The sequence below is a fragment of the Marmota flaviventris genome, chromosome 18 (assembly GCF_047511675.1).
Source record: "Marmota flaviventris isolate mMarFla1 chromosome 18, mMarFla1.hap1, whole genome shotgun sequence".
Classification (NCBI taxonomy): Eukaryota; Metazoa; Chordata; class Mammalia; order Rodentia; family Sciuridae; genus Marmota; species Marmota flaviventris.
In genome coordinates, this window is record NC_092515.1 from 4,249,267 (window position 1) to 4,264,990 (window position 15,724).

Here is a 15,724-nt window from a genome sequence, read left to right on the forward strand (position 1 = left end):
AATAAATGGTAAGTTATAAAAAAAAAAAAAAAAAAAAACTGAGCCCTCGTCTAAATTGGCTGAGAACACAGCTAATTGTGACATTGTGCTAGTGTACTACAGAGCTTAGGTGACTCTGCACCTGGCCTAGCCACGTTCAAGTTTCTCACATCTCCACTCATTCACTAAGCACCTGTGACTTTAGGCACTCTCATAATCTGTTTGAGATCTCCTTGTTCTGACAATAAAAATAATGTCAGAGTCCATATTGAGGACTTATAAAAGTCCAGGACGGGATGATATGTACAGGATTCTGACGGTGGTAACAAATTACAGGCACTATTTAGACATTTGCCTCTGAGAAACCTCAAAACAAAACCTTAAGTATGCATTTGTCAGTGGGACATTGGATTTCAACTGATACGGTTAAATGTGCTGGTGTGGCTTGTTCCTGTGCAAGACTCTGCTGCTCAGAATGAAAGTAGCAGTTATTAGGAGAAATTGGAAGTGTCCCCTCCAGGGAAATAAAAATAAGAATGTCCCACACATCTCAGGCTGCAATTAGAATCCTGGGCATTTTCCATCTTTGTCACCGTGAACCTTTCAGAAGTGTGCTTAATGTGGTTGATTCTCAAACACCTGAGGATAGCCACTTCTCAGTCATTCTCTCCAAAGGTGTCTCTAAGAATATGGGTGTTTTATGTGGAAGCACAGATCCCAAAATTGTGAGAACACATTTTGTTTGTGTCCTACAATTTCCGCAGAGTATGTTCATGGGCCGCATCTTTCTATTCAGTGTCTAATTTCTCAATAATTCCTGAGAACACTTTTATAATTCTGTACTATAAAAGTAGTCTCTTCCTGGATTTTCACAAATATATGATGTGGACTGTGGCATTCTTTTTATTGTCATCTATGTGGGCAGAACAGAAAATGAGACTCCCAATATATTGAGGTATTAAAGGTTCTCTGTCCATCTCTATAGGCCGGTGATAGTAATTTCTCCTGTATATTTGGTTGTCAAATGCAATAGTAGAAACATCACAAAACTGTATTATTGCAGGTACTCTCAGTGATTCCCGCTTGAGTTCCCATCTAGGCCTCTGACTGAATATTTCACCCTGAGCAGACACCTGCAGCAATTCAAGTACATCCAATTAATGAATGACCTTTCCCCAGCTCACTTTTTTGGTGATTTTACTTTTGGAAGAAGTCAACATACAGGAGTCATAAGTGCAGAGCTCAGTGGAATTTCACAAATGAAACACTTCTCTGTGCAACTAGATCAAGAAATACAATATTGTTCGATTCTCAGAAGACCATTTGTACCTCTTTAAACCAATAGCCCCCAAGGAGAGGTCTCCTGGGTTGTTTGTAGGAGTGGAATTGTGGAAAGGGAGCTTTTAATCTGTTCTAACATTTCCAAGTTGAAGTTACTTTTACCTGTATCATACTTTAAACAAATGAATTCACACAGCTGAAGTATTTTATGTCTTGCTTTCTTTTCATTCGTTGTGATTTTTGTGACTGTGGTGTCTGCATTCAATGACATTGTGGTGTGGGATTCCACTGTGTGAATGTTAGTTGATTGAGTCATTCTGCTGTTAATTGATACACCCGAGTGGCCTTCATGTTGAAGATATTATGACCATTCCTGGGACATAAATTCAGGAATTTGTACTCTATGATATAAATAGAAATTGGACTGGGGAATACACAGTCCAGTGGCATGGTGCCAAGTTGGTTATATCAGTCTACCTTAGAAACCACCAAACACTTTTGTAAAATATCTGTACCAACTTCAGCATGCATTGCCATTGTATGAGATTCCTAGTTAACTTCCACAATGTCAAAACTTGGTATTCTTGACATTTTTATTCTAGTTTCTGTTCCTGTGTCGTGACCAGGGAGTGGTCTTAAGAGAGGCACCAAACATATTCCACTTATGTTTATTCATTGAATAGTGTCTTTTCTTTTGTAGGTTTTGCTGGAATATGTTGCCTATTTTATTGTATTGTTTATTCTGTAAAGTCGCTGCCACTGGACTCTTCTCACAGGGTATGTAGTATGGCAGTGATGAGAATAAGCTTGTAATTAATGTGACCTAATTTATTGTTTTAAATATATATGCTTTAAGGGTTTATGCTTTTCAATAAATATCATTATGCCTATGACCACAGAAATACTTTGAATCATGAGTACCATTTTGTTTAAAATTTATATCAAAAATACTTTGAGAACTTATTCATCCTATGATGTGGATGGGGATTGAATTTGCCTGTTCTTCAATGTGACTAGCAACCATTGGTTTATTCTGTTAATGTTGAATCATGCTTTCTGTCCACTGCTCTCACTTCTCATTGCTTCTCCCAGGTTATCACCTCGGTATTTCTCATGCTGAGTTTTCCATGAAAAATCTGGGAAATCCCCCTCTCCATATGTGCATCTTGATATCTTTGCAATCTGACAGCTGCACACAGGGAAAGTTACTCTTGCTGTAAAATATACATAAAATTCTGTGATGGGTGTCACTGTGTTTTCTAGGCCAGTCTCAAACTCTGACTGGAACAATGGTCTTGCCTCAGCCACCCGAGGAGCAGGAGGCTACAGGTACACACCAATGTTCTGGCTACAAAAAAATTTAATGAGCTCTTTTGCTCAGAGGAATGACTGTTACCATAATGTAAAGGACAATGTGCTGAATGACAGAATGGCCTCTGGGAATGTGGCAATGGGACTCTTGTTCTTATCACAGATCATTGTTGGAATTCTGGGAAATTTCTCTCAGCTTTATTACTATCTAGTCCTTTCCTGCAATGAGTGCACATTAAGGTCCACTGATCTGATCCTTAAGAACCTGAGTGTAGCCAACTGCCTCGTCATTCTCTCTAATGGAGTTCCCAGTACAATCACAGCTTTTGGGTTGAAATACTTCTTCAGTGATGTTGCATGCAAACTTATTTTGTACATGCAGCGAGTGGGCAGGAGTGTGTCCATTTTCATCACCTGCCTCTTGAGCATCTTCCAGAACATCACCATCAGCCCCATGAACTCCTGTTGGAAGGATCTCAAAGGAAGAACTCCCAAGTATATTGGCTTCTCCATTTTCCTATGCTGGATCCTGTACATGGTGGTGAATTCCATTTTTCCTCTCTATGTGCTTGGCAAATGGAGTAGTGAAAACCTGACAGAGAAAAGAGATTTTGGGTACTGTTCCTCTGTAGGTCATGACAAAACCACAGACTCATTATATGCAGCATTCTTTGTATTCCCTGAAGTTGTCTTTTCCGTGCTCATGATCTGGTCCAGTGGCTCCATGGTTCTCCTTCTGTACAGGCACAAACAGAGGGTTCAGCACATTCTCAGCATCAAACTTTCCCCCAGATCCTGCCCTGAGTCCAGAGCCACTCAGAGAATCCTTGTCCTGGTGTGTACCTTTGTGATATTCTATACCCTCTCTTCCTTATTAAATGTTTTTGTAACCCTTTATTTTAATCCCAGTTGGTGGCTGGTGAACACTAATGCCCTTATCTCCATGTGTTTTCCCACTCTCAGCCCCTTTCTTCTCATGAACCATAACTCCATTCTATCCAGACTGTGCTCCTAAGGAATACAAAATTACCCAATCTGACCATAAACATATAAATTATAAATTTTTGCACAATGTGCAATTGTTTATTCATTTTTCCCTATCAAAACACTAACAGAGAAACTTATGGAAGAGTTACTTGTATTGATGTTGTCAATCCTCAAGGGAACTGGGGTCCTCAGCCAGCTGAATAGGAGACCTGCATGCAATGGAGAGAAATGAAGCTGGTTAACTTCATCCTGTGCAGAGCATCCTCCATGTTGCTGGAGGCCAACCAAATGGATCATTTACTAGTCCTTCAAACACATTTAACTACAATAATTCCTGAAAACGTTTGCTAGAACCTGATGCGGTATAGAAATGAGTGGTAGATATTGTGGGCCAACAATTCCCATGTTTACCTCCTAAGATTTTATCTTATAGAAAGATTTTCTTTAGGTGTGAAGCCAGGCCCAGAAACTTGCTGAAATACACATGGAGTTAATAGATATTTTTCAAACATGTACTGTTTATGTGTTTAGAGAATGGAGGTGAATAAGAGGGAGACCCAGAGAAGAGTAGGTTGAGGAGCTGCCCTGCAGGTTGGGTCTGTTGCCATAGGCAGTGGAGTGCCACAGTCTGGCTGCAGCAAAATAACCAGGGGGTGACGAACAACTTGTGTACATTGATACAGCAGGAGTGGGAGCTGTTTATTGTAGGGCAGGAGGGGTATATATACATTACACACAGCTTATCTTAATTAACATAAACTAGATACAGCAGTCAATCAATAAGGAATCTCCACACTTAATGGCTTGCTGGCGTTACTTCACAAACCACTCCCCCTGGCAAAATGCCAGGCACCATCTTGACTTGTTTACAGACTCTAACATTTCTCCCTTTTGTTTAATTTAAATAACAACCATAGTGGTTTTTACACAAACACCATAAATAATCTGCTATAAGCAGAAGGGGAGGATACAAAATGCCACAATACCAAGCCAATTGATGGCTCCATGCAAGAAGCCCTTGGAAAAATTATACCAGCAATGACACCGTTAGCAAAGATACCGAGTTACAATTTGTTGTAGATTACAGTTTGTTTTCTCAGTCCAGGTAAAGCAGTGTCTCAATATGTTAACTCATAGTCCAGGTAAATTACAGTCCAGGTAAGTTCTGCAGGCAGCTAGCTTAAATCACAGTCCAGGTAAGTTCTGCAGGCAGCTAGCTTAAATCACAGTCCAGGTAAGTTCTGCAGGCAGCTAGCTTGATACAAAGTCTTGTCCAGTTCTCAGCAACACTGGAAATTCTTCCACCCTCATCCTCACTGGCACTGGGATGAAGGCAGGAACTCCGGCAATGCTGCTAAAGAAAATCCTGTAGTATTCCAGCAGGCACTAAGAAAACAACCTTCTGAACAATTTGGTACATTATCTCAAGGTTTTTTTACATTTGAAATAAGCCTTAATAGTGCTCATTATTCATCAGCCTCCAGGTGTGGGAGAACCACTGTAGCTTAGTTATTGGCATTGAAAATGACCAAACATCAGGGACACCAGTAGCATCTTCTGCCAGCTGTAGCGTCCCAGGCAGCCCCAGATGGCCCTGGGGAGTGTACCAGACTCAAACTGCTTCCCGGCACAGGGAGCAAGAGCCTGCGAGACTGTGCCTCCAGGTCAGGTTTGGATTTGGGCTCTCACAGTGGTGTCCTGCCCCCCAGGCGGGGGTGGGGAAGAGCCGGCTGCCACCGCTTGGAAATTCCTTGCTGCGCCATGACCAGCTCGTGCACATGGCAGACGCCACGCTGATTCACGCACCCTCCTGTAATGAAAAGTATTCAGTAATAGCCTTTTGCTGTAACTTTTTTCCTGATAATCCTTCCTCCTCTGAACTTTCTTTTTCTTTCTGACTAGAGTTCCTGGGCTTCCATCAACACATGCCCTAACTATTCTTGGTCCCACTGGGGTGCCTCCTTTTTTAAACAATTTACTTAACACCCCTTCCATATTTTCGTCACAAAGACAATACAACATTTCAAGACAAAACAAGACACAAACATACTGCATCAATCTTCTCCATTTTCTCAAAATGGCCATTTTTCCTCTCGCCCTATCTGCCTAGGGACGAGCAGATTTGCCCCCATCCTATCTAGGGACAGGCAGCTTTTTTTCGTCACTTACCCCCGAGTGTCCCGGGGCTCCTGGTACGGGCCACCATCTGCCGCAGTCCAGCTGCAGCAAAATAACCTGGGGGTGACAAACAACTTGTGTACATTGATACAGCAGGAATGGGAGCCATTTATTGTAGGACAGGAGGGGTATATATACATTACACACAACTTATCTTAATTAACATAAACTAGATACAGCAGTCAACCAATAAGGAATCTCCACACTTAATGGCTCGCTGGCATTATTTCACAAACCACTCCCCCTGGCAAAATGCCAGGCGTCATCTTGACTTGTTTCAGACTCTAACAGTGGAGACTGCCATGTCCTAGTCCTTGTGTATGCAGGAGAAGCAGTTCATGATCCCCCTGCATTGCTGAATCCACATACGCTCTAAACCCTACACACTGCCTTCCTTTACATGTCCATATGCATATGATAATGTTCAGGCTCTGAAGTATGGATAGGAACTTAACAGATAAAGTAGAACAATTACAATGGTAGGTACTAGTGAAAGTGAGGGTAATGTGCTCTGGTCTCTGGGATTCTCCATTTCATCTGAGCTCTATCACAATACCTGAACCTGGGATGAGGCATACTTTTTTTGTGCTGTCCTAGCCTAGTTTGGAGGCTCCAGCTAAAAGCAATGTGCTTCTCCATCTATAACAGCCCATATGCCCTCACCAGCAGGCACAAGAGAAGCTTCTGTCATTTTAACTTAGCTAATCCACCCCATCTCTTAATTTCCAAGACTGCTGTGAAGGCAACCTCTGTTAAGTTATAGCGCAGTGAAAATTTTTTTAAGCCAGGGCCACTGACTGGGCTCATAGTTACTTGTAAGGTTTTGTCTCCACACTCGCTGCTTCTTCTGGACATCAGAGCCCAGAGCTGCCTGTTAGTGAGGCTTGGAATCCACAGGCAGCCTGCCCTGGTGCCCTGGGTTTGGAGGATGGGGGATTAGAGATTCCTCATTCCATCCTGATCCTCTGAGGAAGACAAATCTCTTGAAAACACTTGGAATCAGAGACCCTAGGCAGAAAAATACAATGATGGGGACTGTCCCACACAGACTGAGAATCTAAAGATATATTAGGGGAAGAGACACTGCAAAAAGAAGAAATCTGAGTTTCTGTCTTGAAAGGCTGAGCAAAGGGCATCAGGGACATTCAGTGCTAGACCTGCAGGAGGAGAGAGGCTCAGGCTCAACAGAGGCATAAAGGAGAGTGGGGGACTCAAGGCCCAGCTTCCTGAGGGATGGGGCTTTTCTGATGTCCCTCTCTTCCTAATAGCTGGTCCAGCTCTCCTGTATCTCCTTAACAAGTTCAAAATATCACACCAAGCCCTGGCTCCCAAGCACATCATCACTCAGAGGCTGGTTCTTACAGGCCATGGGGACAGCAGGCTGCATGCCAGGGAGGTGCCTGGCCACGTAATACTCACAGTAACACCTGTTCATCTGTCTGGTCTCTAGTGTGGCCAGACCCTGAGTCCACCATGTTCCTGGGGATTTTTAATCAGCTTATTGATGAGAGAGGCAAGACAGACACTCTTCACCAAGGGATGATTGATGGAGCACAGCCCAGGGGTCCTGATCATCCTTTCCAGTGGTCACTGTGGCAGGCTGCTGGGAGTCCACCTGTTGGGAATCGCCCCAGCTCCAAAGACTAACTTCCCCATCCCCCAAGAAGAGCTGTCCAATAGTAAGCCCTGCTGGATCACATGATCCTGCCATCCAATGTTGAGCCTTGCTGGCTCTCATGATCCTTACCCACCAACTAGAATGCACCCAAGCCAGTTGCCAAAACACCGTTAAATAGTTAAACTGTTTCAACTGTCAGACCACTCTCAGCTCTATAAATATGCAGAGCTGCCTCAATAAATGGACATTGTCTCTGACAGCAAGCCTTGATCGTTCTTTCATTGGTGCCGAAACCTGGGAAAAGGGAATTCCTCGCTGTTCAAGGGCCCCTTCTCTCAAGGCTTGCCGTCCTTGTCCACTCTTTCGAGCGCTGCTCACAACACTGGCTTTTCAGTAGGTGAGTTCCCCTATGGGGTATCCAACTTCAGATGGGCTACGCAGGTGCTTTGACCATGATTGTCCGGCAAACCTCTGACACCCAATCTGTAGGAGAGAACGCACCCCACCACGACCTTCACGATCATGGTGGACTCTCTGGAACCCGGCTCATGAGCTGGAGGTCATGAGGGGTGGAAGAACCTGCACTCCTCTCCCCCCCACCCTCTCTCTCTCTCTCTAACCATGCTTGTCCCTGTCCTGGCCTAAATAAACTGAAAAGCCTGGTGCCAGGTGGTCCGTGACTTCCGGCCATTCTGGGCCTGCCGGCTGGACTCTCACTTAAGGACTTGACCATCCTCCTGGTCCCGACTCTCCTGAGTCATATTGGTTGAGCTCCCCTTTCGGGGATGCCTGTGAGGAGGCTCATCCAATTCTGTTCCAGTCCAGACCCTTCCCACCTTCCCACTTCCTTCGTAGGGACCATTATGGGGGTCTCTTCTTCCCTCCCTGCAGACTCCCCCTTAAAATGCCTCCTGGCTAATCCTGATATAAATCCCAAGAATCTCATGAAATTCTTCACACAAAATTTGCCTTACTATAAACTAGACAATCAAAGTCAGGAGGATCCCTAGATCCCGCAATTCTCAGAGATCTGTTTAACTTCTACGAGCGCTCAAAAAAGTGGAAGGAGATCCCCTATGTTGAGGCTTTTTCTCTTCTTCATTCTTACCCCGACCTATGCTCTTACCTTAATGACCCTACTGACCCTCCTTTTGATCCGGCAGATGAACCCCTCCATACCGACCTCCCCCGTCGGCTCCCCCTGCTCCCCCTTACACCTTTAGTTCCCCCCAAACTAGGTCCCGCTTCCTAGTCCCACAAACCATGGCCCCTTTAAGAGAGGTTGCTGGACCTGAGAGCATTATCCGGGTACATGTCCCATTCTCTATGAATGACTTCATGCAACTAGAGTGAAGGTTGGGCTCATTCACTATATAGATCCCACCACTTACATTAGAGAGCCCATGTGGATGAAACTCACTAAGTTAATCCCAATCACCCTCTGGGGCCACTTGTTGCCCCAGATCAAACTTCTGACTGGGATTATAATACACAAGCTGACATACAGAGTAGGGACCAATTCTCCCCATGTATTATTGCTGGGCTCAAAAATGCAGCATGTAAGGCTGTCAATTTTCAAACATTACAAGAGATTATTCAAAAGCAAGAGGAGACCCCATCAGAATTTCTGGATCGGCTTACAAAAGCCCTTCAGCAGTATACTAGCCTAGATCCCGAAACCCCAGATGGCCGTCATGTCCTTATGACATATTTCCTTTCGCAGAGTTACCCCAACATCTGGGCCAAACTAGAAAAGCTCGAACAAGGCCCTGCTACCCTCCAGACTGAGATCTTGGCAGTAGCCTTTAAGGTTTTTCACAACCAGGATGAGGAAATTGAGCACTGCAAGCACAGAGCCAAACACGATAAATTTCAAATGCTCACCCAGGTGCTGCAGAGTGCTTCCTCGGGTCGCCACCCATCAACAAACCCCCCCACGGGTGCCTGCTTCAAGTGTGGCAAGGAGGGACATTGGGCCAAGGCATGCCCCACACCACGCACTCCGAGTAACCCATGCCCTAAATATCAACAACAAGGTCATTGGGGTTCTGACTGTCCTAGATTTCATAGGAAGCCTATAGCCAGGGAACCCTCTGACCTTCTGGGCATAGCAATTGAAGATTGATGGAGCATTTGGTCCTTGTCCCTGACCGTAATGATTAATAAACAAGAACCCAGGGTGTGGATTCAGGTGGATGGGCGCAAGGTTGACTTTCTCCTTGACACAGGGGCTACCTTCTCAGTCCTGAGAGAATTCTGGGGGGAAACAGTGCAGTCCACCTCTCCTATTGTCAGGGTAGGAGGAAAGAACATCTATCCAAAAAAGACTCCCCTATTACTCTGTTCCATAGACAACTTCCCATTCTCTCAGACATTCCTAGTTATACCCCAATGTCCAGTTCCTTTGCTCGGCAGAGATATTCTCTCTAAATTTAATACAACAATCGCCATTCAGGCTTCTGGCATCAGTCAGGCCCCAGAATCGCCCTGTTCATCTTTTCTGGCCATTTTGGCAGAAGACTGGCCATTCTGCTCCACTTGTGAGATTGACATGAAAAAGGACCCCTTCTCTACGAACCTGGTTGACCCAATTGTATGGGATACCCACACCCCCTCCATGGTTTCCTGCTCACCAGTTAACATTCATCTCAATGATCCTAACACCTTTCCCAATCAAGCTCAATACCCCCTGTCCACAAAAGCTCTTCTGGGCCTACAACCTATTATTCAGGACCTTCTTAGTAAGGGGTACCTCCAATCTGCTCATTCCCCTTACAATACTCCCATACTAGCAGTAGAAAAGCCCAACGGGTCCTATCACTTAGTTGAGGACCTACGACTCATCAACACCTCCGTTAGGCCCATACATCTTTTGATTCCCAACCCATACACCCTGCTGTCTCAGATCCCCCACATTGCCACCCATTTCTCGGTCACAGATTTAAAGGATGCTTTCTTCTCCATTCCCCTTGCCCCCGAATCATAAGATCTTTTTGCCTTTATCTGGACAGATCCCACCACCAGACATTCTTGACAACTAACCTGGACTGTCCTTCCTCAGGGATTTCAAGATAGTCCAAACCTCTTTGGACAAACCCTGGCCTCCGACCTCCAATCTTTTCACCCCCAGTACCCCAAATCCACCCTCTTGCAATATGTTGTGATCTTCTCCTCTGTAGCCCATCCAAAGGGCACTCAATAGATGACACAGTTCTCCTACTTAATTTCTTGGCCTTAAAGGGATATCGGGCCTCTCAACAAAAGGCCTAAATACTATGTAAAGAGGTCACATATCTAGGGTTCTCTATCTCTCAAGGGAAAAAGGCCATTACAGTAGACAGGAAACAGCTTATTTTGTCTATACCTACACCAAAGACCAAAGATGACATACTCTCCTTCTTGGGTTTGGCTGGGTACTTCAGGGCCTGGATTCCTAATTTCTCCCTCCTCTCCAGGCCACTATATAATTTGGCCAAGGGCCCCCAAGATGAACCCCTACCCTCAGCAGTAGGGAAGCCCTTTATAATCCTTAAAAAGGCCCTCATCCGGGCACCCACCCTGCATCTCCCTGACCTCTCCCGACCCTTCACCCTCTATGTACATGAAAAACAGGGACAAAGTCTGGGTGTTCTGGGTTGGGAATATGGCTCCACATTTGCACCAAGTGGTCTACCTATCCAAACAGCTCAACCCCACCCTCAGGGGCTGGCCCTCATGTCTCAGAGCCCTAGCAGTGGCCCATGACCTCCAGAAAGAAGCATACAAGCTTATCTTTGGCTCCCCGCTAACCATCTCATCTCCTCACCATATAAAGGATTTCCTCATTTACAAGGGGCTACAGTCACTTCCTCCTTCCAGGGTTCTATCCCTCCTTGTCTCATTTCTTGAATAACCTGCCTCCCTCCTCCCATCTTCTCCCTCACAAGATCCCATCCATAAATGCCTGGAGGTATTAGAGATGATTTAACCCTGCCCTACCACCATTTCTGAGGGACCCCTGCCCTCTTTGGACCTCGTCTGGTTCTCAGATGATAGCTCCTTTATACACAAAGGAGATAAAATGGTGGGGTATGCTGTCGTTTCCCTCTCATCCATCATAGAGGCAAAACCTCTCCCACCAAATATCACCAACCAACAAGCGGCTGAACTCATAGCTGCCACAAGGGCATGCAAGCTAGTGGAGGGAAAAACCCTCTCCCTATATACAGATTCCAAATACATCTTCCATATCCTGATCTCCCACACAGCCATTTGGAAAGAAAGGGGGCTATTGACCACCAGAGGAATGACAGTCATTAATTACACACTTATTTCTGGCCTACTACGAGCCTCCAGGCTGCCTTCCCAACTGGGAATAATCCATTGCAAGGCCCACCAAACTGACTCCTCCCTTACTACTATGGGGAATTCCAAGGCCGATCAAGCAGCTCAATCATCTGCCCTACAGAACTTTCCCTCCTCTCTGCTACTCTTTGTTACCACCCGGGATCAGCCCAAAGATCCCCAACAACTCTTCCAGTTCCTTCACTCTCTATCCCATTCTAGTCCACAGAGTCTTACTACTTTCCTTCACTCCTTTTTCACCCTTTCCCCACGTGATAAGACCCTCCTACAACAGATCACTTCCGCTTGTCAGATCTGCCAGAAAACCAATACCAATACTCCATTAAAACCTAAACCTTTCCCTTCTCACCAGGCCCCGGGTCATACTCCAGCTGAAGACTGGCAGATTGATTTAACCAACATGCCCCGAGTAAAAAACATAAAATATCTTCTTGTATTTGTAGATACTTTTTCGGGATGGGTTGAAGCCTTTCCCTCTTCCAATAAACTGGCTTCAATGGTAGTTGATCTATTGCTTACACACATAATCCCTCATTTTGGGATGCCCACTTCTATACAATCAGATAATGGCCCAGAATTCACCTCGCAGATAACTCAGGGACTGGCTCATGCGCTATCACTCCCTTGGCATTTCTATTTCCCTTACTGCCCCCAAGCTTCCGGAGAGGTTGAAAGGACCAATGGGTCCCTTAAAGAGACCCTCACCAAGCTCACCATGGAATTAAGCCTGGACTGAGTAAAGGTGCTCCCCTTGGCTATATTGCACATTAGAGCCCTGCCAAAAAAGCCTTCTAATCTCTCACCTTTCAAAGTCATGTATGGCCGTCCCCTCGTTCCTCCCAGATTGCCTACAGAACCCCTACCCATCTCCAAAACCTATGCCCTGCCCCTCCTCTTCCATCTACACTCTGAACTCTGGCACTATCAAGACTGGCTTCTTCCTGACCCCAGTCTCTCTTAAAACCCTACCTCCTTAACACCTGGTCAACTTGTTTACTATTGCCCACCAGGGGAAAAGTCCCCTCTAAAACCAAAATGGAAGGGCCCTGCTCAGGTGATTAAGTGCACACCCTCAGCAGCCAAACGCAAACTACCTAATAACCAACTTACCCCATGGATTCATATTTCCAGGCTTAAGCCCAGCACTCCTACACCTTCATCAGAAAAGCCAATGATCATCACCTGTCATTAAATACTCTTGTCAATGCTCCCCCTCATTTCTGGCCCCTCTTGGGTCCTCTCTTCACCCTATGTCTGAAGATTCCAGGCAAGTGACCCTAAGGGCCCCCTCCAGCTAGACCTCCCGCCCACTTGCTTGAATCTGGCTGGTAGTGGGACTGTTGTGTGTTTTCCTTCTGACAACCACTTAGGTGTCCAGAGCATGGTGACCCCTGAATAAATGTGATCATAAGAGAGCACTTTACCAGTTGTCTTCTGGGCCTAAGGAGAAACGTGTATTTTGTTTACCCTTCCAGTTTCATTGAGGTGTAACTGGTGTGCAGGACCCTGCACATAGTTGGCACGTACAGTTTGGGCATGGGCACACGCTGGTGTTCCCATCACCACCCTCCAACAGCGTTCCCACACCTGGGTTCCTGGTGAAGTTGTTTCTTCCTGTTGCTTACATCTACCCCTACCTGAGTTACCTTCAATGAGTCCATGACTGTCCTGGGAGGCAACCTGAGCTCTCCTTGGGTGAGGCGTTGGGTGTGCTCTGGTCCAGCCCACCTGCTGTATCATCACTCTGTCTTCCCCCGTCTGAAGTGCTCTCTCCATCTTTCATTTCCTCAACTTCTCCATCCTGTGGAGAGGTTGCCCTGTTATGGTGATCTACATGCCCTGCTTCTGAAAAACCAAGGTGCTTCTATGGGTCCTGCCCATTTGCCAATAGAAGAGTGAGAAGCTTTGGTGTCATGAGCTAGTTACATGTTTTGATAGAGTTTCTGCTTTTCCTATGTGTATGTGTGTGCATGTCTGAGCTCAGTTTTAAGTTCCCAGGAGAAGACGTCATCATCTTCTGATGGCAACTGGAGTGTATGTAAATACCACTGAGACTCGCTGCTCAGACCAGTGGTTAGTTGGAGCATCTATGCCAAGTGTGTGATAGCATGCACTTAGTGTGTCCACCTTCAAGTTTACACAGGGCTCCAGAGGGCCTCCCAGTTTCGTAAGAATTCCAAGTATCAGTATTTAAAGTTGAGGTGTTTCACATAAAACCTGGAGAGATCTGACTGCTCTCAAAGGGAAATATAGTAACAATGGGCCACCATCCTCCCTTGGCTGCCTTCGAGAAAGGCAAAGAGAGAACCAAGCTGGAACACCCAGGTAGGAGAAAGTTTGAAGAGCAGCCTTAATAGAGAGGGGAGGGAGCTAGGTTGGACTAGGAATGAAGAGTGGAATTGAGAATGTTAAGTGCAGGACAGGCTGGTCTGCAGGGCCTGCAGGGCATGCCAAAAAAAGTTAGCTGCAGAATGACCTGGCCTCTCAAACACTCTGTTTGGTTCTTTATCACCTGTTTGCTTCAAGCCCAAACACTCAAGCCCCCACTCAAGGCTAAACACTCAACCCCCCGCTCAAGGTTTAACTTAACGCTTAGCCCCCCCCCTTGGGGCCAACAAGGCAGCTTGCAGACCCAGAGACCCCATTATATTTGGGCTATTAAAAACTCCCTGTGCCTGTTCCTTCCCCCTATCATAAGTTCATTCAGACTTAGGTGGATAAAATTTCTCATCAAGTTTTTAACCAGCTTCTCTTCAAAATTACAAAATCTTGGCTACTGATGATACCTCCAGTCAAGACCTATGCCAAATGGACTGACGTCAGCATGGATCTGGGGTGGCAAGAAACCTTCCTTGATACCGGTCTTCTCTGCCCTCCTGTGGGGGCTCCTTACTTCCCTCCTCTCTTTCTCCCACACCGCCCCATTTCAGCAGGAAGCAGCCAGAATGACGCCACTCTCATTTAATAACAAAGAGGGGGGACTGTTGGGAGTCACCCCAGCTCCAAAAACTAATTTCCCCATCCCCCAAGAAGAGTCGTCCAATGGTGAGCCCTGCTGGCTCACATGATCCTTACCCACCAATTAGAATGCACCCCAAACCAGCTGCCAAAAAACCATTAAATTGTTAAACTGTTTTAACTGTCAAACCACCCCCAGTTCTATGAATATGCAGAGCTTCTTCAATAAACAGGCATTTTTCTCCGACAGCAAGCCTTGATTGTTCTTTCACCACCCACTCCAGGATCTCCTTGTAGTCCATTCTGTCTCACAAGTCTAAAGGTTGAAGTTAACCCTGAGCATTGCACATGCCTATGCTAGATGTACTGCTTTTACTCAGACAGCTGCTGCTTATGCTGGGCTGCTGACTTCTGTACCTGGGCCACACATGGTCACTGCTGCTGTACCACAGAGCACTAGTACTGCATGAAGTCATGGTTCAGCAGCTCATCTTTGGGAATCTCCAGCTGCACTGGATCCTTCAAGACTCCATGAAATAGGGTGAATAAAATCTGTTTGAAAATATGTGTAGAAAGGGGTTACATCATAACCCAGGTGTCATCACTGAAACCCAGGTCCTTCCAAGTGCTGGGGACAGGTTTTCTGTTCATTAGGCTTGACCCCCTCATGCCCCCACTCAGTGCCCCTCTGCAGATGCTCCAAGTGACCCATCCTGTTGGCTACTCTCCAAATGAGTCTTTCTTCCTAGTGACAAGCTCCATGGCCAAGGGATGGTTGTGATGACACCATCAGATGTCACAATCATGAGCATTTGCTCTGGGTGTGGTCTGTACTCTCCATACCCCAGCCTGCTTGGAGCTGAGGCCACAGGACCACAGGATAGGCCCTGTTCCAGGCCCCAGGCTCCCCCAAAAGGGAAGAGATGGAGAAGGAGAGGAAAGAAGACAGAATTAGCAATATTTAGCCTCAAAAACCGAGAGAAGCCTGGAGTCCAACGAGACATACAATTCTCTGTGGCTCATAGGTCACACCTCAATATTTCCTGAACCTTCCATATAAGAACCTCT

General features: G+C 45.9%; 1 protein-coding gene across 1 annotated transcript; it reads left to right on the forward strand.

The window, feature by feature from the left end:
• The first annotated feature begins 2,647 nt into the window (after positions 1 to 2,647).
• LOC114080112 (vomeronasal type-1 receptor 4-like) lies at positions 2,648 to 3,586 on the forward strand. The gene has a single exon (XM_027921654.2). It carries the CDS (start codon positions 2,690 to 2,692, stop codon positions 3,584 to 3,586), a length of 897 nt encoding a protein of 298 aa, XP_027777455.2. The 5' UTR covers positions 2,648 to 2,689.
• The last annotated feature ends 12,138 nt before the right edge of the window (positions 3,587 to 15,724 follow it).